Genomic DNA, 26,819 nt, shown 5'->3' with positions numbered 1-26,819 from the left:
AAGAAACGCGTTTTTGTTGTAAGAATGCCCAAATGTGGATATTATGTTAATGACCACACACTGATATAATTTCTGATATCTTCATATTTAAATTTAAATTTAAATTATCTTATTAGATGTGTTGTGTGTCACTAGAGTGCCCGCATCTCACCTACAATTATGTACGTACTCTCACCTAGGGGCTAGATAGGCGTTGTGTATACTTAGCTTTAAATGCTGAAATTAAGTTACAGAAATAGACACTGATAACACTAGTAAAACTATTTTTACTTTAATATTGATAATAAGATGTATATTATGTTCTATAGTTTTTGAATATGAAGAATCTCATCACAATAATATTAAAAAGGTGCTTAGTTTGTGTGTTCGTTACGTCTTCTTTACGCAATAACCACTGGAAGGACTTGACCAGAATTTAGTAAGGTTTCTTATTTGTGGAAATTGCCTTTATGTACTTTATTCTTAACAATATTAGTCACGCGATGTACAATGTGCAATCAACAATGATCAATTTTGTCGTTACATCAAATTCTATCTTTCCACAAAAGTCTTTGTGGCCGTAAGTGGTCACTAAGTGGAAGTTAATCAAACGTTTTTCGCAAGGACGCCCTTGAGTCAAGTCTTACATAACAATGTTTTCGCCATTAAATTATCTAATTGACAAGCTATCTCTACTTTTCCAAAGAATTTGAAGCGATAAAGGTCTGACAAAGTCGAAAAAATGTCAAGCAGGATTGACGATACAATCTGACAGGAAAATCTGGGTGGCTGAAAGAATATTACTGCTGACTGTAATAAGTTGCAGTTACAGTTAGGGTATTGGTGTAATTGGTGTATTATAAGTTCTGCTTATTCAAAATAAGTAAAAAAATATGTAGGAAACAATACAAGAATATTTTGGCGCGTGGCTGAAATCGGAACCTACCATCCATATACTATGTATACCGCCATCATTTGAAGGGCAGCTGTTTAACATCCCTCCTGTCAATAGTAATACTTATACTGTAGTGATATTCCAGTTTTAACTTATAAGTTAACGTATAATCCATATTATTTTATATTTCCCTATATATTCGACACTCGTTCTGTGAGACAAAGAACAGATTTAAGGATAAGCTACTTCCTTTCCTCCAACAATGTGAATTCCGCATTTCATGATTGGTTTTCCGGTATAGATAACGAAAACCATCCGAACACAAAAGCTTTTGGGTGAAATGATTAGGCTTTTATTCTTACTTTTCTCCATTGTCAGCTGATTCCTAATTAAAATTCATAATTAGCTTTTACTTGCGGCAACTAGACAGACGGACAAACTTTTACATTGATCTCTTAGATCAGTGCTTTTGGATCAATTTGACGACCTCTGTGGCTCAATGGACGAATGCGTTGGTCGCGGGTTTGAATCCCGCTGACCAAACAAAAAGTTTTCAAAGTTCCTGGACCATTGAATATGTGTATAATTTTATTTATAAATAAAAGAGCATAGCTATTACACTGTAATATTGACTGGGTTACACTGATAACATAATATTGGTACGGACTCGGTTACTGAATAAGCTATGCTCGCAGATGACTAGGCAAGAATATTGTATTACCCACACGAAACGATGACTATATAGTTGAATGTTTACAATATTAATTTAATAAAACGGCTCCATTTTCTACGACGATAAAAGCTACACTATGATAGCGGTGATAAATTACACGGAGTCCATGCCGACAGCTTGTAGAGTCAACCCCGCCCGTTGGTTGAGGAAGGTTTGAAATTATTTCCATTCTAACAGACATACAATTTATATTATTATTTTATACACAATAATACAAAATAGTAACAAAATGGTACACATTTTTTATGAAAAGAAAAACAAAACTATCGTCGCCATATTGTCATCCAAGTTTAATTTAACGTGTGGCAGAATTATGAATTATTATCGCTCTTGTCATTTTGAGCGACAACTGTTTCGCATCCACGCCCCATAACAATTTCATCTACGCGCCAAAATATCCTAGAACGCCTACACATTGTTTACATGATACATCGATCCAAACAAGAATAGTAGACTGTCATGGCCAGTTTGAAGTATTTGAATGTTACAAATGTTTATGTTGAGTGGGAAAACTTCTGAAAACCATAAAAAATTTATAAACTCACCGAGGAATGTCTTATGGCGCTGACGTTAGAGTGAGGCCACATTGCTACGTTGCATTACGTTGCGTCGCCGCAGCGTTGATGCTCCGACGTTTAAGAGGATACACCAGGGGCTAGAGAAATGAAAAAAAGTACATGTAATATCTATAGCTGTCTCCCTTACCTCAAGTTTATAGCGCAGAACGCGATAGAGACAACTGCAGAAAATCAACGATTCGTTGTCCCCTGATTCCTTCTCCAAAACTTAACCGATTTAAGTACTTTTTACATTAAAGATTACAGAAAGGCTTGAGCTGTGTTCCTATGTTTTTTTTTTTTTTTTGTATAATCTAGCCAAATCTGTTTTCTGGATGTTTGACCACAGCGGAAAAGGTGGCCATTTTTTTTTGGGTTTTTGAATGTTCATATCTTATTTAATAATTAAATAATGAAAAAAAAGAAAACATAGGGACATTGTATTAGTGGCCGTAGATATTCAGGAAAAAAATTATGACTCTACTAGCATTATCCAGGGAGGAAACAGGGGACAACGTTTGTATGGAAAAAAGGGCGGTGTGGACTCCTCTTAACATACGCGTATGTAATATAGTATGTTGCTTAAACGGAACGGTAACACAATGCTTTAACGAAAGACGGTAGATGAAGTGGAGGAGCGAATGACGCGCAACGCATCGTTTTGCGGTGCCTCGTCGCAAATTCGCAATGCTTTAACATTGCGACAAACGCAACGCGACGGGGCAACATGGCCTCTTATTTGTCTTGGCCTGTTCGACATAAACTGTGAAACATTAATGCGAAGTGTTCTTTCCACTGTTATTACTTTTGTTGACGTAAATCTAGATTATGAACTTGCAGGCGCTCTGTTGCTTCTGATTTCTCACCGTTCCGTAGACCGTTAATCGAATGAAAACTAACTTTAATCACCTATTTAGAGTTAAAATACCTATAATATAATGACTTTACGAATTAGGTTCATAGTATTTCAAATGTTTCTGTACGTAGCAAGTAAATATACTTTGAATGAAAGACTTACGTAATCTGTTAGAAAAAGAAATATTATTTCTTTTTAAAGAAAAAATTAGCTTCCATATTATTGTTAACGGACCCATATAATATAAAAATCGTCAAGCCAAGACTTAAGGGAATTTTAAGGGCGACTCGGGTGGTAGATATTGTGTGTACTCACTATAATAGATAACATTAAGGGCAGCCTTTTGCCAATATTAAACGCTATTATGAATTCATGAAACAGTAAAGGAAATACGGAAATATTATTTTTGGGAAGAAAGTTTGTTGAAGGCCAAGCAATTATGAAGAAATATTATGAGTATTTTTTAGAAGAAAAAATATTTTACTGTTATGACTTATGAGTAGTGAGACTTGGGACCAAAATATTTATTTTTTATAATACCAAGATTCGCCATACATTATAATGTATCTATATAATATAATAGTTAATAATATAATAAAAAAGCAGGCACAAAATTTTCATTCCAAAAATGTACCTCGACTCACCGTTTGGACTTTAGTACTATCGAACTTAATTAGTTGTATCAATTTTAAAACGCATTTGACTTTACAAGGTATAACAAAATTAAGTGATAACACTTTAGGGTGTGTATGGGTCCCTTTAAATATTATATAATTCATTGTGATAGTAGCTGCACTGATAGAGCCATTTTTTTGCGATTTGTATGTGCAAGCGCTCCAGCGTCACGAGTTTCTACATACAAAAGTGAAACAATTTTTTGCTCATTCAGCACTGCTACTATCACAGTGAACTGTATACAGGGAAGGGTATACACACCCTAAAGTATTATCACTTAGTTTTGTTACATTCTGTATAACATTATCATTTTACTTATATCATGTTTCAGCAGATCAGCTCATTGTCAATAGGATAAGTATAAAAGTTTTCACGCTCGCGCTAGATGTAGCACCAGCATATTACAATGCGGGCTCTACACTCGCGGCGCGAAAGCCCGCAAACGCCGCGAACCGCGAGTGTGGAGGGTTTCGCAGTTCGTGCTTGCGCTTCGCGGCTTCGTATTTGTACGCATCGTGTTCACGGCGCGTAGCGTCCGCGAAACGCGGCTGCAATTCGCGCCGCGAGTGTAGAGCCCGCATTATACAGTAAACAAAAAGTTTTGTTCGACCTTTGACAACGTTTTGTTCAATATTCTGATATGGCGTGTGCAACATGTCAGATTTTGGTCGGAGTTAGAGAGTGCTAGTAGCGCCTCTGACTCTCTGACCTTTGCGTCATATTCCCTATTAAGGCCATCCCCTCTGCAAACGACCTTGACCGTTTGTCGCGTTACCGAGAATCCTATTTTTTTTAATTATCTTAGTTCAAAATTGACCTAAAAAATTCAAAAGGCAAATAATATGTAGTTAATGAAATTGTCGATCTATTGGCGTGTTTTTCAAATAAACGTAATTTTGTAAATACTAGGGAGATACTGAATGTATGCTTGAATTTGAATAAATTGGTATTACTTTGGAAGCTGACTCATGAGTATAATGAACAAAAATAGGAAATTAAAAACGGAGAAAGGAATGTTCATATGCTGAAGATTATTGCTGTATTTTTATTATAATTTTGTAGCTTTCAAATTATGAGTTAATAAGACTCTTAAATCGGTAGATTACGGCATCTCCGTCACGGGGAGCGTCTTATGAGAGTATGAAGTTATGTTTCACTATACGATTTTACCGCACCCACTAGCCCGTAACTAGTCGTAACCTATAAAACGCCGAGCCTTTCCTTTTAGCTTATAATAATACTATGGTCCCATTCCCGAAGCTAGTTACATAAATTAGATAACACCTAGTTTGAGCTACAATAATAAAGCAATTACATACTTACTTGTTTTTTTAGAATCGCCGTTTACACTTTTCTATTTTTTCTTATTTATTTATCACACAGGCTGACAGACATTCAAACACAAGCAAGTAGCAACACATTAGGAAATAGGAAGTGGGTTCGTATTAAATGTTAACCTTCAAGCGGGCGCGCGCTATTTTGTAACGGCAGTAGTCGCGCGTAACCTAAAAGACGTCGTAGGTGAATTTCGAAAACAAAACACTTTTCATGAATGAAAAGTGTTTTGTTTTGTTGAAATAATAAATAATGATAAATCATTATTTATTATTTCATAAATTTAATCATTACTCTTTTTAAAAGTAATCAGTTCACCCAGAAAATAAAATGTATTTTTAGTAAAACTTAGTTATAAAATCCTGTGACCCAAAGTAGCTTATCTTGTGTGAACAGGGGGCAGAAAAAGTGATCAGAATTTTCTTATCCTAGTTCAATTTTTTCTTCATCTAGCAATAAAACTCTATGTTATCGGTCAACGATGACTTAGTTTTATAAATAAACATAAAATTTGTTACAATTATAATATTATGAAAAGCGCATATAAAATTATAAGAGAGGCGCGCGGAGTCTTTTCGACGCCGGCGCCGAGACCAAAATAATTGAGCTCCTTGCTGCAAAAGGGGTGCGAAGAGTGAGTGTAAGCTATTTATTTGGTAGATAGATAAATTATGAAAAGCTACTGAGAGAATGATACGGATTCAACGAGAAATATCCATAATATCAACGAAAATGTATTGAGGGGAGTCGATTCGACGTCGCGCGACCGCTTGAAGGTTAACAAAGAAGGAAACGATATATTATTTTATCAAAGCCTTTCTCGGTCTCTTTTCGCATCGGTCAATGTCATCCTGATTTACTGTTAATAAGTAGACAATAGACATATATGACTATAATATGTTGGACCGACCTAATAATTCATTGTATTAGGGATTTCACCGTATTGTCACAGAATAGATAATACTAGCTGTTGCCAGCGCCTTCGTCCGCGTTAGTATAGTAGGTCAGGTCCCAAGTATTATTTATTGTACAAAAATATTCAATGTACAGAATTGACTTTCCTACGATTTTATTATAATATATAGATGTTCCGCGCAGCTTTGCTTGCGTAATTTAGGAATTTCACGTGACCCTACATTTTTCCGCAAAAAAAAAAGCCTATGTCCCTTAACGTGGTCTTTCTTCATGTTTGCCAAATAACAAAAATATTAGTCTTAGAATAATAAAATATAGCTTATAGCCTTCATCGATAAATAGGCTATCAAACACTGAAAGAATTTTTAAATCGGACCTGTAGTTCCTGAGATTAGCGCGTTCAAATAAGCCCTTTCAAATAATTTCCCCCCGTTTTTTCCACACTTTCCTCTATTTCTTCGCTATTATTAGTTTTAGCGTGATAAAATATAGCCTATAACCTTCCTCAATCAATGGGTTATCTAACACTGAAAGAATTTTTCAAATCAGACCAGTGGTTCCTGAGATTAGCGCGTTCAAATAAGACCTATCAAATAATTTCCCCCCGTTTTTTCCACATTTTTCTCTATTTCTTCGCTTCTATTAGTCTTAGCGTGATAAAATTTAGCCTATAGCCTTCCTCGATAAATGGGCTATCTAACACTGAAAGAATTTTTCAAATCGGACCAGTAGTTCCTGAGATTAGCGCGTTCAAACAAACAAACAAACAAACTTACAAACTCTGCAGAATTATAATATTAAAAAGTATAGATTATGGTATTGTATAGGTATGTGTATAATTAATCTAGGGGTACGTGGGGACGATAATTTATCATTCCAAAAGTATTGAATAAGAACAGTATAATATAATTCTTATAAGGTAATTAATAGCAATGTTGGCCCAATATGACTTGATTGGGTTAGGTTATGGAGGCACTTCACAATATGACTATTTGTATTTGCGTATTTGATGTATTCGCCAAACAATCACCATGTGTGGACGGTATGTTTGACAAATATTCTCCTTATTGCCTATTTGACAAATATGACCAATACCAAAAACACGTATCCGTACCTTTGTCGGTTTTTGACGCACATCAAAGGAGTCAAATAGGCAAGTAAAGAAAATCAAGTAAAAGTTTGGTATTTGACGCCCATGTGTGGAAGGCCGTATTTGCCTTTATTTGCTTGTTTGTGTATTCGTCAATAATTTTGCCAAATACAACAAATAGCTAATAGCAAATACAAATAGCCATGTGAAGTGCCTCCATTAGATAGCCGCCTTAGCCATTGTGGTTATTTTTTGTGAACCAAAGCGGCTCCGTCGACTTTAATTATTGAACCAAAAAAATTGGGATAGGTTTGTAAGCCTTTACCCTTAAAATTATTAAAAGTATGTAAACTCTTGACGCTTAAACAAATAAACTGATTTTAATGAAAGTTGGTATAGGGATACTGTTAGACCCGAAAAAGACTTAAGTGCTAAAATCTAAAATCTATTAAAATAAATATTAAAAAATAACCTAAATAGAATACTTACGCGAATTTTAGTTGTAGTAGAATATATTCGGGCGTAAATATTGAATTTCTTTTTTATTATTTGCCATCAATCACAGCATGAGGTTGAACATTTGGTAAGTTGACAGCCTCATCAGTCTTTTATTTCCTTAAAAATGTCATGAACCCAAGTGGACAAGCACAAAATGTAGTCCCGGCATACGTTGTTTTGCCATATAAATTATATTTTCTGGTATCAATATAAAAAGTAGACCTATTCTCAGGTCTAACGAATGTACATTCAAAATTTCAATAAAATCGGTTAAACTGTGAACCGTTTTGGAGGAGTTCACGCACAAACACTGTGACATATTGATATGTTTATATTTTAGAACATTATAAAATTGTAGGTTAATGAAAATCAGAGCCTGACACGCGTTTAGATAACAGGATAACAGAGGAACGCGCGCGTCAGTCACTGAGCGATATCAGTCAGCTGATAAAACTAAAAATATTTGCATGCACTTATTTAGTTTTGGACACAATGTTTTTCGTACACAATATAATATGTAATGTATAAAATATAAATTATTGTATTTCTTTTTATGAAAATATTCACCTTGTTAAACAATTTATACTAGACGTTCCGCGCGGCTTCGCCCGCGCAAATTAGATATTTCACAGACAAATTAGTTCACAAAAAATAGCCTATGATCTTTCGTGGTCTACTTCTTATTTGTGCCAAATAACAGAAAAATTGCTCCAGTAGTTCGTGAGATAAGCCCTTTCAAATAATTTCCTCCGTTTTTTCCACATTTTCCTCCATTTCTTCACTTCAGTCTTAACGTAAAAAATATAACCTATATCCTTCCTTGATATATGTACTATCTAACACTGAAAGAATTTTCCAAATCGAACCAGTAGTTCCTGAGATTAGCACGTTCAAATAAGCCCTTGCAAATAATTTCCCCCATTTTTCTACATTATCCTCTATTTCTTCGCTAATATTAGTCTTAGCGTGATAAAATATAGCTTATACCTTTTCTCAATAAATGGGCTATCTAACACTGAAAGAATTTTTCAAATCGGACCAGTAGATCCTGAGATTAGTGCGTTCAAACAAACAAACAAACTCTTCCGCTTTATAATATTAAGTATAGAATATAGATAATAATGTATAATTATTATAGCCTACTCGTATAATATTATAAACCTGGCCCCACATTTATGAAGGTCAAATATTCATCATGAATATAAAAGCCGAAATTACGAACAATAATAACTATCAAAGGTTAAAAGATAGCTTTAAAGCCATTTTTAGGGTTCCGTAGCTAAATGGCAAAAACGGAACCCTTATAGATTCGTCATGTCTGTCTGTCTGTCTGTCTGTCCGTCCGTATGTCACAGCCACTTTTCTCCGAAACTATAAGAGCTATACTATTGAAACTTAGTAAGTAGATGTAGTCTGTGAACCGCATTAAGATTTTGATACAAAAATGGAAAAATTATCAAAAATATTAGGGGTCCCCATAGGAACAACTGAAACAAAAAAAAATTTTTTTCATGTAACCGATGCGTGTGGGGTATTTATGGATACGTCTTCAAAAATCATATTGAGATTTCTAATATCATTTTTTCTAACCTCAATAGTTTGCGAGGGAGACTCTTCCAAAGTGGTAAAATGTCCTCCCCCCTCTAACTTCTAAAGTAGGGGCATGATGATTCTAAAAAAAATATATGATGCACATTACTATAAAAACTACCAACGAAAATTGGTTTGAACTAGATCTAGCATGTAGTTTTTTTATACGTCATAAATGGTAAACCTTAATTTAACTTTCATTAAATCAACTGAAATATAAAAATAAATCAAAAACCTTTTAATTTCATAAAAATAAACCTTATTGCTGCTGCGGAACCCTTCATGGGGAGTCCAACTCGCACTTGCCGGTTTTTTTATTCTTTAATCGGGAAATCGTGCATTGCACACGAATCTCTAATTCATGAGTCAGATTGCCCGATATCCATACGAAACGCTCATATCCCACGCTGATGTTCTTCGAATTTGACTTGGCCTGTTTGTATAGCCTGATTTTTTTTAAAATAGGAATTATAAACGTCAGTAACCTATCACGTGGTTTGGCTTTAGTTCTCTAATATAAGAATCCATTAATTTTAAAGCAGTAAATGAGATGCAGTAGGTGAGGTTACATGTAAAGGCGATATTGAAATCCTGCCCCTTTGACGCGTACTACCTAATATCCGTTGGCAGCCGCTTTTCGCAAAACAACCTATCCATTATTTGTATATATGTATAATATCCATTATATACATAAACTGTTTTGCAGGTAATATTATGTTCTGCTTGTTTCTTGTATAACATTTTCAAGAGAGACTCGATTATTGACTTTGTATTAATTTAGTTATTTTCTCCTCTTGGGTACCCCCTAATATTTTTTTATTGGTACTTATTACAATGTTCTAGCTTTTTCTGTGAACCTAGTTATTGGGGTCCTACGGAAACACTACTTTTTAGGGTGAAAGAAACATTTAATGCAGAGACTAATCTAATAATAATCATGTCAAAGTTAATGTTTTAAGGTAACCGACTAAACAGCCAAAACATTTTTATTTTGGTTTAAGTAATATGACTGTTATCCCTTTAATTAACATACGATTTCTCCTTGAGAGATAAGTGTAAAACAAATTGGTGTCTAACGCTGGCCGTATTATCAATGTAAATATTATCGTAGTGTAGCAAACATTGGCGCTAAGAGAAAATGTCTAATTGTTGAAGTTAAAGAGATATTGTTGTTTGCTTTCAAGAGCTGATGCGATTAATTCTCATAAGTTTTATAATATCTCTATTTATTTGACTCTTTAAAAAAACATCTTTAAATAATTTTAGTTGTTTCATAAAAATATGCTCGATTTTTCATTCTATAATAATTTTTTGGAAGTAAGCTGAAAATGTAATCGTTAAAATATAAGGATAATAAGTAATATACTCGTATATGCGTTATACTTTACAATTACAAAACATTGCAATAATAATTAAAATACATTTTAAGAATTTAATTAACCAAGGTTGGTTAATGGCTAAGGTTTTTAAAGTTCAATTAGTGTTTTTTTTTTTAAAAGTCCGTATACGAAATTTTGCCGATTTCGCTGATTAACAAACGTGATTTAATAGTTAAAATACAGTATTTCTATAAGTTTTAATGCACAATATGTAAGATCATTTCAATTATAATCTAATGTTGGAGCTAGATTTTTGTTTTTTTTTAAGTATTTTTAAATAATCCAACTCAAACCCGCGACAGTTTTGTGATTTTTGCTGTAAAAGGTTTAGAATATCACCTGTTTATGGATTGTATTGACGTCTTAACGGTATGAAAAAAATACAATGTACTGTTGAGAAAGTCGTCTATACAATGTTGGAATTACTTTTTACCACTTTAATATGAAATAGTTGAGTAAAAAAATATGTAACTCGCCAAAATTTTAGAGAAAATGGGCGAATAATTGCTGTTAATTTCGGCAACTTGGAGCTGTAATTCATAAAAAGAAAACGACAGAAATAATCTAAAGATAAAATTCTATTCAATTCGAGAAAAAAGAAAAAAAAAAGAAAAGCAAATTGTGCCAAAAAACACGATTCAAAACAACCTAAGTCTCACATTAGCCTTGTGGCGAGTAATATAATGTGAGATTTAGGTTGTTTTGATTCGTGTTTTTTGGCACAATTTGTTTTTTTTCTTTTTTCTCGAATTGAATAGAATTTTATCTTTTTTCTAATTATTTCTGTCGTTTTCTTTTTATGAATTACAGCTCCAAGTTGCCGAAATTAACAGCAATTATTTGCCCATTTTCTCTAAAATTTTGGCGAGTTACATATTTTTTTACTCAACTATAGATTATTTCTGTCGTTTTCTTCAAAATTTCGGCAAAAATTCGTATACGGACTCTTAATATTCAACATAGAAATGTCGGAAAATTCTCGCAGTTAAATGTAATTATTTTTTACGATCCGCTCTTTTCCTGTCCAATTTCATTGCAACGAATTGTCGGTCTCTTTGTGAAAATCTTATTCAGTCGACGATTGCGATTGCACAACATCTTTTTGCGGAGGCTTCTCATGAAAAGAATAAAACGATTTGTCTTCTTTTAATGTTGCTAAAAATACCTCAGAAAAATATAATTTAACTTTTCAACAAAATGTTTGCATAATAATGGATACTTACAATTTAAAAAACCTGAACTTTGATGAGAATATTTTTATTCACCACTCTGTCCCGGTGAACTTCGTGTCACTTTAAAACCTTCCCTGGGCTTCTACGAATATTTTCAGACTAAAATCAGCCCAATCCGTTCAGCCATTTTAGCGTTTTAGAGTTTTAGAGTTTTAGCGTTATAAACGCAATTGAAAATCCATTTTTATATATTATATAGATTACTACATATTAAAAAAAATAAGTTTCTCTTATTTTTGGCCAAAAAAAGGAACCGCCGTTTTATTTAATTTTCCTGGATCAATTCATAACAAATGATAAAATATAATATCCATATTATGAAGTTAAATTTAGCCTTTTCTTATTAATTAAGAAAAGGCTAAATTTAACTCCACGCATAAATTTTATGCGTGTGTGGCTATTACCGCCCACTCTCTTCGCATTGATTTCATAGATTCAATTCACGAAATCCCACACATTTTGTCTATTACATAATAAAAAAGTCAAAGAGGGTACAGTGTAAACTGTGTAGGTATATTTTGTTCATTCGAAAGACAGCTCCATTTTTTACCCGCGACGAAACAGCCCTTCTTTTTTATATCATAAGTTTGACGTGACGTCTATGTCACATTGCAATGAGTTTCTAAAATACTAGAGTAGCAATGTCTTACAAAAGATTCTCAGAAATGCGTAACCACTTTTTTGTCCAAAAGACAATGTCAAGTCATATATTCGTTATGTCATTATGTATGTGAGATATGCCTGCAGGCATCTTCGAAGTGGCAACGCGTTGCTACCGTAAACTTCCAATCTAGTTACGTTAGTAACATAGAATATCATTGTCACATTGTGTCTATGTGTTGTAAAAGATGCCGAAAGAAGGAAAAACATGTCTGATTTTAGTCATATTAGTTTATAAATTATACTATTCTAACCGGACCCTTATATTATCAGCTAACCCGCTTTATGACACTTTAAAACGCTGTATAGACATGGTGTATTAAAACATGATAAGTCGGGGTAAAGAGTTGACTGTGAAAGTAGCAGCACTGAAAATAACTTTTTTTTACTTTCGTATGGGTACATATTCATGACACTCCGAGGGCGCTTCTCCATACAAATTAAAAAAAAATTAGGTCTTTAAGCGCTGCAACTTACATAGTGTACTATATAATTATTATAAGGGAATGTTCCAGACTAAAATTTTTTAGGGTGTATGTACACATCCTATAGTATTATCAGTTACCACTTTGTTTTTTACACCCTATATAATTTCGTTGTAAAATATAACGGCATATTATTGTAATTATCGTTTACGACGCAATAAAAATATGTCCATAGATGAAAAATATGTCCATTTGAGATGAATTTAATGTATTTCAGTACGATAGATATCGTCTCGCATGAACGACAGAATTATTAATTGTTTTTGTATGAAATTGTAGGGACAGACATGTTTTTTGTTGAGAGTATTTCCATAATAATATAATGAGGAAAACATTTTTTTTTTTCATTTAAAATTATATTATGTTCTTGGTTCGGTTAGGTTTTTTCGTTACGAAATTTCGGGAAGGCACACCAATCAAAAGAAAATGATTTGTGACCACATGTTATCTCAACAGTGTTTAGTGTCTACTGTCTAGTCTTATTATCATATAATATATGTATAGTATTTTATTTTATCAACATAAACCTTACTTATTATGTATTGCGTTCCTCACAGTACATAACTCATGTTATATTCGAAGTGACATCGATCTTAATTCAGAAGTGTCTATCGACATACGACGGAAAATTAGATTCCGTATTATGATAATGATTCTAATATATCACAATAATACTTCGATTACTAATATATATTTAGCTATTAGTGATCGAAGCAATAATAAAGTTACAACCGCACGAACCAAATGTTGCTTATCTGTGACATTATTTGACATTGCTCTAGGCTTGCTAGGCGTGACCGATTAAAATTTCAACATTTCTGTTTTAATTATCATGAATGTTTACGTTAAACCCGAAACTACAGAAAGAAATAGCAATATACTAAAACAAGCTTTTCAAAAATAATTTAATTTTACACAAAGAAAACTTTAAAAAATGAACTATTATGAGTACTACAAGAGTATTTCAACAACATAAAAATGTTATTTTATTTCGATCAGATGCAAAACAAGATGAAATATTATGTTCCTAAAGGGTACGTGAAGAAATGTAACAATAAGACGAATATAAAATACATTTATGGCACTTAGCAGCTGTGCAAATCTTTGTGCAAAACTGTTTACCTAGAAAAGGTTTCACATTTCTCTCGGAACGCTTCGTAGGAAAATTGGGACAAATAAAATATACTCGTACACTTATAAAATATACTCGTACACTCCTAAAAATATATATGTCGAAGAAATCTTTAGATAATATTTCGAATTACAGTTTGTAGGTAAATAGCAGTATTTTATTTTATTACTCCTATTTTACATTGTAGGTTTTATTATTTTTTTATTATTATTAATTATTATTATACAATGTGTCCCGACACCGGTGTCCGATCCTTTAATGTCGTGATCTATGGCATATTTTATCGACAAATTGGCCCTCAAATTTTTTTTCTCTCTCAAGGTTGTAAAGTGGCAGATCAGGTCAGATTAGTATGAAGCCAGAGAAAAAAAATTTTTTTCAAAAGTTGGAGAAAAAAATAATTTGGGAGCCAATTTGTCACTAATATAAGCCATACATCATGAGTTAAAAAAATTTTTCTCCAACTTTTGAAAAAAAAATTCTCTGGCTTCATACTAATCTGACCACCTCATCATAAGAAAATCGTTGTAACTTCTAAACTATCTGACTTAGAGCATTGAAGTAAAAGAATTTTAGAAGATGAAAACTTCTTCTATTTAAAATAAAAAAGAACCAGTTTAATCTGCTAGATTTTCCACAAAAAGCCATTCATAAAAAATACACTTTTTTTTTTTCTAAACTTGGGTTTTTCTATGTTTAATTCTACGAAATTTATAACATATTGCCTATGTAAGCGTAGTCCATAAATTCAGCTATCAAATGAGACCTTTTTTATCTTCATAGGATATTTACAAGAGCAGTTCTGGTCAGATTAGTGTGAAAGCCCGAGAAAAACTAAAATGGCTGCCATTTTACAACCTTGAGAGAGAAAAAAAATTTGAGGGCCAATTTGTCGATAAAATATGCCATAGATCACGACATTAAAGGATCGGACACGAGTGTCGGGACACATTGTATATTATATATATTATATTTTTTATAATTTTTATTATTTGCTGATTACGAGCATGTATGTCGACATGCAATGCTCAAAATAAGCATGATTATTTCGGGCATGCTCAAAAATCGACAGGCTTGCGATTTTCGAGCATGCTACCTGCGGCACGGGTGGCGGCACGGGTGGCGGCAAGGGTGGCGGCACGGGTGGCGGCACGGGTGGCGGCACGGGTGGCGGCACGGGTGGCGGCACGGGTGGCGGCACGGGTGGCGGCACGGGCGTGGTTTTAAGGAGTGAGCACACTGAGACGGGGCTCAGGGTGCCGGGGCGCATCGCAAAAATCCGCCTCCATACAATTTGTATGGAAGCGGATGCGCGTATCGCACACTGTGTCGGGGCGCATCGGCGCGGATTTTTGCTAGGCGGATTTCCGTCAATGCGACACGGCCCGACACGACCCGCTGCGCCCCGGCAACAGTGTGCTATAGCAAGCGGCGCGCGGATGTGATGCGATGTGGCCCGGCAAGCCTCGGCTCAAAATCCGTCAATGCGTTGCGCGCCGACCCGCCTCGGCACGCCCCGGCACAGTGAGCGTTAAAATCCGTCAATGTGATGGGACCCGACCCGGCAATAGTGTGCTATAGCGCATTTTGCGCTGCGCTGCGCCCCGACCCGCCCCGGCACACCCCGGCACGCGCCGACAAAGTGAGCGCGAACCTTAAGCACCATGCTAGTAGACGTATCGATCAGTTTTTCGCTGCAGCAAATCTATCGAGTTCTAACAGCATGCTAATAAGCATGCTATTTTTGAGCATTTCTAACTGTACCTTTTCAGTCCACACGTTGGCCCAATGTGTACTTACACCGTACAGTGAACCTATGAAAAACTTTGAATCTGCTATTCATAGATTTATACATTGTACATTTATGCTTACATTTAATTACATAATAATAATAATTAACTGTAAGCACGTGTACATTTTACTTAGATTAGCACATGTTATACAATAGATAAGAAAGATTCTCCTAGACGTCCTGGAGTCCTAGACTTTTATCAGCGGGGATTAAGGCGGCAGCAGATAGTGCATCACATTAATTAAGTTTGCTCCAAAGCAAGCTCTTTCAAGAAGACTTTATCAAACATTATTAAGCTCTATGTTGTTTCACAAAAGACGATAGTATTAAAGAAAATTAATATAAATTTTATAAGGTATTTTAATTTTGACAGTATTTAAATTTCTTTGATCAAAAGTTAACAAAACACAGTCATTATGTTTTGATAACTATTCTTCCAACTAGGTACAGTACAGCAGCGACAATAAGCTTAAATTTCTTTAAGCACAACATAATATTATTTAAAAAATGTAATCTGAAGACAATATTATGAACTACTGGGTTACACCTTTTCGACGATGGAACACAAATGGATTAAATGGATACTGTTCAGGTAGAGCGATTCGGCCCAATGATGTCACCAGGAGCTCCTTAGCCAACACAATATTTTCTTTATCGCTTCTTTATAGAATCGCCGATGAAAGTGTGATGGATCGTGGAATTGACATGATAATTATTATTATGAGTCATATTATGACGACTTCGACATATTACGACGTGGACGTTAGTGACGTGGGAGAGCCATGCTTCGGCACGAATGGGCCGGCTCGACCGGAGAAATACCACGTCCTCACAGAAAACCGGCGTGAAACAGCGCTTGCGCTGTGTTTCGCCGAGTGAGTGAGTTTACCGGAGGCCCAATCCCCTACCCTTTGCCTACCCTCCCTTATTCCGTTTACTTTCCATCCCTACCTTCCCCTATTACCCTATTCCCTATTAAAAGGCCGGCAACGCACCTGCAGCTCTTCTGATGCTGCGAGTGTCCATGGGCGACGGAAGTTGCTTTCCATCAGGTGACCCGTTTGCTCGTTTGCCCCTTATTTCATAAAAAAAAATATATTATTATCGAATGCTTATGTCAATTGCATACATTTTTAATCGGCGATTCCATAAAGAAGCGATAAAGAAAATGTGTTGGCTAGGGGCTCGTGGTGACATCATTGGGCCGAATCGCTCTACATGAACAGTAATCTAACCCGAAAATGTTTAATGTCCGGTCATTTTTATTATGTTTTTCTGTCGTTACAATCTTTACTATCACTTCATGTAGTATCTAATTTAATTAGCCGTTAATTGGTCCTAATAGTTACTAATAAATAAATAAATTCGAATGTTTGTTACATTATTACTGAATACGAGTATCAATATTTTTGTTTCAAAACGAAAGTTAATAATACCTTCAAGCTTTGTATGACTTAAAACTTATTGTGGATCAGTTCGGTCTTGCGAGTGAAGTTTGACCCACATTTTGTTATTCAAAAGCGCATATTAAAAACCGATGAAAATGCAAAAACATAATAACAGCAAGCTCGCTTTTAACTATTCTTGTAAAACTTTTTTTTAAGTTCCCCCGTGCTTACAGTATACAGGACAATTTCTACTGATAAGTACTTCTATTGTTTACATTGTGTTAGTTTTTTATTTAAAATACAATTGTTTACTTGAAATTACTCCTGCGTAATTGGCCTGGTTTCATTGAAACCAGAGTGCTCTTGTGTATTGCGCACACACTTGGGCGCTATAAAATTACTCCTGCGTAACTGGCCTGGTTTCAGAACGCGTTGTTGCCCGTTTTCATTAGGGCCACAACACGAATTCGCGTCGTGGCTGTTTTTAAATGCTCAACGCGTCATGTCTTTTCTCGATTACCACAACGCGTTGTGGTCGAGTAGCACGTCAGCCACGCTGTGATTACCAGAACGCGTCGTGGCCGTTTCACTATGACCACAACGCGTTGTGAGCTATTTTTTCGCTCACTGAGCGTTTTCGGTCTTTGAGCGTAACATAATATTATATACAAATGTAGCTTGTTATATTATTATTATTATTTCTGTTTTGTGTATGGTCTTTTGACAAAATAAATGTATTCCTATACTTATTTATTTAAAAATTATCCAAAGTAATAAAATAACATAAGCTTTGGTAACTCAGACAAAGATTTTTATACATAAAAGTGTGGAAAGAACATTAAATATTACATTCTTTGGTATTCTTATTCAAGACGAATGTTTATATGTTTGTATCAAAATGTAAAGACGGGCTTAGTAACGACTCACAAGTAATGTAACCAAAGTAGGGACTTGTCCTTGCGAACTTGTTGTCATAAAAGATTACACTTCGTGAACATGTCAGCCAGGGAACTTGTGGTGTAATTTTCGTTCTTAGTGTACTTTATGAGATAGATTTGCGGCTTAAAATAATTAATGTATGTTCTGTAGTATTTTCTATTTATTTTTTTCTGAGAATGTCTTTCCTTTTTCGATTCAAAATTAATTATACTTATTAAAGCTTTTTTGTTTTATATTTATTATTTATTTTTTCTAAATACCTAAAAAATTAAGTCTTTAACTGTTTTTGGGTAAAGTGTATTGTAAAAGACCACGTAATACCTACTTAGGGTGAAAATATTTTTCACGAAGAAATTCTATAAGCATTTCCAAAGTTTAGACATTTTAATGAAAGTTCTTACAGCACTTACGTAGGTACAATCTATATCACTTTGAAAGTCTTTCAAATTGTTTTATTGTCTAAAGAAGCTGAAAACACTAATGATGAAAAGATCCACGTTTTCTTCAGTTGCGACTTACATTATTAGGTAATATTATAATATTTGAGATCGGACACTCGATTTAGTAAGTAGGAAAAATTGCCTGTCCATGGGAGTAACAAATTGATTTATAAATTTCATTACAAAATAAATTTCAGAAGTGACCCGAAATATGCAAATTTAAATACTAATTTATGATGCCAAAAGTTTCGGTTGGGAAATTGGTTGGACATTTTTATTATTGTAACAATAAATTGTTTTGTCAGTAAGCGAAAGTTCTGCTTGCCATATTTTGATGTTCCAGAAAATTTAGTATTTGATTTTGTTATTTCAGTCGTTTGAAATTTCAAAGTGAAACTTCAGGCGTGTTGAGAGTGAAAAACAATGATATTCTATGTTACTAACGTAACTAGATTGGAAGTTTACGGTAGCAACGCGTTGCCACTTCGAAGATGCCTGCAGGCATATCTCACATACATAATGACATAACGAATATATGACTTGACATTGTCTTTTGAACAAAAAAGTGGTTACGCATTTCTGAGAATCTTTTGTAAGACATTGCTACTCTAGTATTTTAGAAACTCATTGGTGAAAAAGGTCGCGTCATGAAAAATAATAATATTGCGTCACGTCACGATTGTGGACAGAAGTTTCACTGCTAACACAAATATGTAGAATACTATTATGTAGAGCTAGAAAGTATATACCTATATAACAAGCTGTTGCCCGCGACTTCGTCCGCGTCAGCAAAATGTGATAAAAAAAGAAAATGAAAAGGAGAGAAATTTTCCCCTTCCTTACCCAAATAGTGAAAATGGGATCTTGTTAAGTAGTTGATCTGCTGGCCGATTCTGTATCGTACATTTGTGAGTTAATCACCGAGTTAGTAACGAAACGGAGGAGTGAGCAATGGAAAGTCTCACTTTTGTAGGCAAGTGAATACAAAAACTGGCACTTTCCGTTACTCACTCCTCCGTTTCGTTACTAACTCAGTTATTAACTCACACATGTACGATACAGAATCGGCCAGCTGGTCACTTTTCATGAACCTAAAGTTGTAGATAAAAACGCCAAGACTGTATAGAAAATCTTAAGGATAACGAATAAGTGTAAAATTATTTCGGTTTCAATTTTTAAACAAAAATTGAAACCGACTTTCAAGGTAAATATTATATAATAATAGATATTTATTATATATAAAATAAATATATAAAAAAGGATAGTAATTTTCTTAAATGAACTAAGTAAAAAGTATTAATTAATAATTCATAGTAGATGATGATGATGATTGTTTGATTAGTATTATTGACACATTGACACAATGATATGCTTTTGATTGTTAAAAAAAACAACAAGTTTGAAACAACGCCAAAATTGCCGAACATTTATCTATACGGATTCAAGAGTTCTGTACAGCACCTTCGGAACCAGGGTGTACTTCGGCGCAAATTCTTATTTTTTGGTAGTTTAAGCTTAAAATCCTTTAGAAAAATGTAAAATCACTATATTATGTTTCCATATAAATTTTAAGGAGTCCCGTCGATTTCTCATGGATTACATCATCAGATCACCACTTTTGTGATCATGTTACCAAATTCGGGCTAAATCTCATACAACAACAAAAGAATTTTGGAAATCGGTATACAAACGACGGAGTTGTCCGTGAACCAATATAAAAAAGTGAAATATAATATCCTCCTCATTTTCGGAAGTTGGTTAAAAAGTAGCCTAAGTTATGCCTTACTACATCATCTATGTGCCAAAAAAAGTCCCGTCAAAATCGCTCCAGCCATTTCAGAGATTAGCCGGAACAAACAGACAGACAGACATACAGACAAAAATTGTAAAAAATGTTGTTTTGGTGTATGTACCCTATATACATTCATATGCATCTAGTAAAAAACGGTTCTTTCAATATTACAAACAGACACTCCAATTTTATTTATATGTATAGAGTATAGATGTATAGATGTATAGATAACACTATACTTTTAAAAAAACGTATGTACTCTGTACAATGTACATACGTTATTTTTATTAATATAGTGTTGTAGTGTTATAAATTGTAACAAGATATTTTTTATATTGAAATCAATAACAATTGTTTTGTGGATTTCAATATTTCTAAAGTAATTTTCTGAGTAAAAAAGTCTCACTACGTTTCAGGCCATACCTTTAAAATCTTTGACTTACTTCTAGAGGCTTATCATTTCCTCCATAGATTGCAATTTTTTTAGACGATGACGTTAATGATTTTGTTTCAGCACAACAAGTACCACAGATGACGACGCGGACTGGGCAAAGAACACCACAATAGATGACTACTTGGGACACACAGCCGTAAATGAAACCCTTGGTGCGTATTTAGTAGCCCTAGCATGGCCATCAGTAGAAATGCGAAAGTATAGACAGTCTGTGGAAATAAACTTAAGGTGCCGTTCCGATCTTTTTTCGTTCCGAAAAATTTAATTAAAATGCCACTTTATGACAGACTATAGTCCTTAAAAATTAAAATAATACCTAGGTATCCTACTTTATTAGTTATTACATATATTAGTTATTATATATACCTATCATAAAGTGGCATTTTAATAGAATTTTTGTCGGTCGCCATTTGCCGCGGTAAAGATTGGAACGGCACCTTAAGTTTATGTCCGCAGTTTGTCTATACTTTCGCATTTCTACTGGTGGCCATTCTAGGGCTACTGATATTATAAGTTTTATTGTGAAACTAGATGATGCCCGCAACTCTGCTGCGCCAAAATTAGTTTATCGAGCGAGAACCGTACATTTCACCGGGATAAAAAAATATCCATTATCCTTAAAAGGGACTCAAAGTATCTCCGGACCAAATTTCAGCAATATCGGTTCAGAGATTTGGGCGTGAAGAGCTAACATACAGAAAGACAGGTAGACAGATAGACACACATTCGCATTTTTATATTAGTATGGGTTACTATAGTGTGGTCGCGAAACTCGTAGAATATGGCATCGCTAATAATGATGATTTAACTATCGTCTATCGCATTTATACAGTAATACGTGCTAATATGACTATAATAGCAATATCTTCGCATTCAAATAAAATAGACATGCTATACGAGACGAAGAAAATCGCTTTACAACATAAGAAAAATTAAGAACATAATATTTTATCATCGAAAAATAGACCCAATTTCTCTCAAATACAATAATAAGCGGGTGACATTTACAAGAGCGTATTACAATTTAGAAATTGATGCGAAAATCTATCGCTTTTCTCACGATATAAGCCCTGACGCACGCGTGCGAACGCATATATTATTTTGACGATCGGAGGTCGAGTAAAAAGTATAATATTGAGTAGGTATAATAACATGCTTTTAAAGTAGGTCGTAGACAATACGATTATCTTTTTTAGACCTTTAAATAAATAAAGATTGAAGCTACAATAGACGAAGCTATCGGATGGGTCGACTACTCATTTGTAGATCGCTTCGAACATGTATAGTGTATACGTAATATTCGAGTACGAACTTTTTTAAAAGAAAATATATAAAAGTTTTTTTAGCAAACCAGTTCATACCCTCATGAAAAAACCAGTTCATTCGCGATGGATCGAAAGTGCTTATATTTGCCATATAAGCACTAAGTAAGTTGACATTTAGCAGTTCTCATTACTGTTTACGGTATTAAGCGTCTCCCAGACAGTGCCACCGCCACCACTGCCTGCGGTGGCGGTGGCGGTGGCAGTCAGTTGGATGACTTGAGAGTTCTAGGAACGACACAGACACACGTGGCCACGCGGCCAAGTCATCCAACTGACCGCCACCGCCACCGCCACCGCAGGCCGCATCTCTCTGGGAGACGCTTTAAGCTGTCACTGACAGTCTCGTCTTGCTTATTCAAACCTTTAAGTCTTTATGTGAGACAAAGCAGTCCTCTTACTCCCGACTCAATCGAGAATCGAATTAACTCGATTTAGTAGAAATCTACACCATGTTTGTAACTAAACAGGATCGTAAAGACGTTTGCTCAAAGCGATGTCGATCTTGATTCGAGTTTGTTCAGAGGACTGATATGATCTAGATTGAACGTCGGTTGCCGCTTCAGTCGCTCCAAGATCGTCCTGTGTGAGTGACCTCGGTCGGATCGCGATCTGGATTGACTGTGTAATGGCTGCCTATGGATCACGATCCAGGCTGAATCTAAATCCGCCAGCAATGTCAATACATTCAATCAAAAATCGAAAAATGTTCAAGTCATATTTTTAAGATTAGAACAAGAAAAAACTATTAAAACACATTCACTCAATCTTCTGAGATAAATTCTTAAATCGGAATCGTATCGTAGTTTTGGGAGTGCCCCAGTGTCCTAAAGTGACTTATCGGTCTTTGCCGCGGTTAGCCGCGACCATAAAGCGATATACCTAGCGAAATAGAGCAACAATCTCGAGCTGTCAAACGAAACCAAAATTGGTTTCATCTGTGTGTAAAAATATGTGTACGTATACACTTACACAAGCATGATTGAACATGATTTCTATGAGATTAAATTGTCAACGTGCGGCACGTGCCGACTGGACGTCAAAAAAAGAGTGCTGCTGTTATGTATCAGACGTCTCTTTTTACCACGCAGTGTTACTGATAGTGACATCTCTCTTGCTCAGGCCTTTGTTTCTCTATTCCGCTAGGTATATTAACTTTATGGCCGCGACCTACAAAAATGTTGATGAAATGACACTTTATGACATAGGCTATTTTTTTCATTTTCTACTGACATATTTTGTGAAGCGAGTGCTGCCATGCTGCCGCCGCTTGTGGCATAAAAGCTAGTGGCGTAGAATAATATGAAACCTACGTCATAAAGTGGCAATTTATTTGAATCTTCCTCGGTCGCGCTAAGCCGCGGCAAAGATCGGAATAGTACCTTTAGCGTTCATAGAATTTGTAATCGTCGGATTTTCGACTAAAGCCGTGAAGTTCAAAGCTCATGAATTTACAATCGTTTAATGTACCACAAGACTCCTCCACGTGCCCTCCCCTATATCTATGGATCTAATTGAATGAAATGTTCGTATCAACGAAAACAGTAAATCCCTTTGAGTTCAAACCGGCAATTGATGCTTTGGTACGTGAATAGTATATTCGTGCGAAGGCAAAATAACCAGAGTAATTCTTTAGCCCAGCCGCACATTGTCCGAAATTTCTGATCAGAAACAGTTGAACGTCCGCGCTGTCTCTTACATTTTGTACTGAGCCGAGTGAGCTCGAACTCGCCGGAAGGATATTTCGGATAGTGTGCGGGGTGGCGGTCCGGCGAAATTCAACTGTTTCTGATCAGAATTCGGACAATGTGCGGCCGGGCTTAAACCATAATAATTCAGGGTGGGTTGCACCAGAGGCGTGGTTAAAGTTAAGGTTATGGTCAAAGTTATGGTTATAGTTGAGGCTAACTTTAAGTTTAACCTTAACTTTGACCACAGAATTTTAAAAATGGCGTTTTTGTATGATGACAGCGTTAGTTCCTTTTTTCGCCACGAGCATTCAAAGCCTTGTCGAGCTCAAGGTTATATATTTATTTTATAGACTCACCAATTACAGAACAGCATTTGTGACATTTTAAGTTTGTACATAAAATTTGTGGTTAAAAATGGCGTCCATTTTTTACTTTAACCAAAGATTTGACATTTTGCATTGTATTTAAAGTTACAGTTATAGCTAAAGTAAGTTGGTGCAACCCACTCTTAGTAATATCAAGAGTAATTTGTGACGCAGTTCTAAAGTAACACTTTACAAGATTCTGTGCTAGTTAGTCAATTCGTCCGTAACCCAAAATAAGCCTGTTAGTCTAAAGTATATTAAGTCTTTAGAAGAACTTTCATAAATTGCACAACGTAATTTGTACTATCAGAGAAGTCGATTCCTATGCAAATCGGGGACCTAAGTAGTTTGGTCGCGACTCGCGACCCAGCTGACAGATCACAATTATTAACATTGAATTGACATATTCGACCAAATAACGTTGGTCTGTCAATTGCATAGGAATCAACTTCCTCGATGGTACACGTAAATAAGATTATTGATGACGACAAATTTCCTCGAAGTTTGAAAACCACGAAGAATTTTCAGTCGAACTACGAGGAATTTTCATTCCCGTGGTTCGCATTTTGTTCCGCCAGTAGTGGAACTGTGGCCAGTGCGGAATTTTGACTCTCGCTCGTAATGAATAATGATAGATAACCCAAAAGTTGTCGAACTATTGTGAAACGAACGAGTCACCCCTGATTGTACTATTTTGATGGTAATTTAGCTTCCTTTTTAGGGTTCCGTACCCAAAGGGTAAAAACGGGACCCTATTACTGAGACTTCGATGTCTGTCCGTTTGTCTGTCTTCAGGCTGTATCTCAAGAACCGCTATAGCAGAACTAGAGTTCTGAAATTTTCACATATTGTGTATATTTGTTGGCGCTATAACAACAAATACTAAAAACAAAATAAATTTAATATTTAAGGGGGGCTCCCATACAACAAACGTGATTATTAAACATTTTTTGCTCGGTATCAATGATGACAACAGGTAGGCACTTGAAATTTTCCCAAAAGCCTTAATTATATTGTGTACTTTAATAATTTATAATAATATTCAAATAAAATAAAAATTTAACATACAAAAAACACAATTTTTGGCCTATTTTTGCTCTATAATGGTACGGAACCCTTCGTGCGCTAGTCCGACTCACACTTGGCCGATTATTTTATAAATCCTGTCCGTTTCTTATCCCATGATACTAATATTATAAATGCGAAATTTTGTCTCTCTGTCGGTCTGTCTGTTACCTCTTCACGCCCAATTACACACTGAACCGATATATTGCTGGGTATATAGATATAGATAATATAATTATAGATTTTTTTTAAAGAAGGCAGGTCGCTGTAGCTCTGACGTCACTGCAACCCATGAGGATCTATTGTGACTCCTTCGCACTAGTGAATCATCCCCAACCCAATACTGCTCATAATGGTTGGGGTTTGTGCCACGAATTTCCTCTGTGGACGAGTATTCGTGGCGACCAATGTCTGTGACATATAGATACTTTATCCCGGAAAATGTACGGTTTTATTTTGGGGCAACGAATTTTCGGGCGTCATGTTGTCAAAATATAATAAAGTATATAGTAACATACGTGTTGAAACGTATGTATGACACGTTATTTCGTGTACGTTACTTTGTCATTAATTTTTTCATGAGAATATCATAATTATAGGAAGACCAGATCGATCAAGAAACAAAGCAGCATTAATGCTCTGTAAGTTTCACAGCACTCGGCCTATACAGTTTGCAATGGTTTATAGTTATCCAGTTAAAAAGTGATAAACGCGTCGGAAGTTCAGTTCTAAAGAAAGATTTAATGTGGTCGTTATGGCGTCTGGTTTGTAACAAAGTTAAAAGAATGCTTTGTCTAACCGCCACCATCATTCCTTTCTGAAACTTAATATCCAATTTTAGAATTCCATTCATCTTCAAATCCAGAGCAGATGAATTCTGTTTGTAAATACTAAATTATAAACAACAAGATAACGCCCGCAACTCCGTTGCGCCTCAACTCGTTGATCGTGTGGGAACCGTAAATTTTTCCAGGATATAAAGTATCATATGTCCTTTCCCGGGACTCAAATTATCTCCATGCAAAATTTCAGCAAAATCGGTTCAGCAGTTTGGGCGTGAAGAGGTAACAGACAGACAGCCACACTTTCGCATTTATAATAGGTTATGTTTAGGTATTATATACAGGTATTAGTATGTTTAATTCAAAAATCAATCATAATTGAATTTTAAAAAATTAAAAAAAAACTGTTTGAACTGCAACTTTTGATTACTAACAAGTAACAACTGAACCTAGACAGTTTTATGCTGCTTGGTCTGTGTAGTTATTTTATAAGAAGCAATTATAAACGCCATACCAGTCTACTTTTTATAGTCTTGAAGTAAAATAAAAAGTGTTATACTCCCTCAACTTTGCCACGCAGAATAATGTATTCAGCCACAATATGCTGCCGCGATAACAATAGATAAGCTATTGTGTCTGATTTTTCCACGATCGAGGAATTAAGAGTCCGTATACGAAATTTTGCCGATTTCGCTGATGTTCAGACGTCATTTAACAGTTAAAATACAGTATTTCTATAAGTTTCAATGCACAACATGTATGATCATTTCAATTATAA

At 35.0% G+C, this 26,819-nt stretch overlaps 1 protein-coding gene across 1 annotated transcript in view; it reads left to right on the top strand.

The window, feature by feature from the left end:
• LOC121731267 (probable G-protein coupled receptor 83) overlaps nucleotides 1-26,819 on the top strand; it is a 67,897-nt gene that overhangs the window by 7,358 nt on the left and 33,720 nt on the right. The window contains exon 2 of the mRNA XM_042120630.1: nucleotides 20,877-20,968. Within this exon, the coding sequence (XP_041976564.1) occupies nucleotides 20,877-20,968 (92 nt within the window). The remainder of the gene's footprint in view (nucleotides 1-20,876; nucleotides 20,969-26,819) is intronic.

The sequence above is a fragment of the Aricia agestis genome, chromosome 10, assembly GCF_905147365.1.
Source record: "Aricia agestis chromosome 10, ilAriAges1.1, whole genome shotgun sequence".
NCBI classification, from domain to species: domain Eukaryota; kingdom Metazoa; phylum Arthropoda; class Insecta; order Lepidoptera; family Lycaenidae; genus Aricia; species Aricia agestis.
Note: the sequence above shows the minus strand (reverse complement) of the source record. Positions and strands in the feature narration are given on the sequence as shown.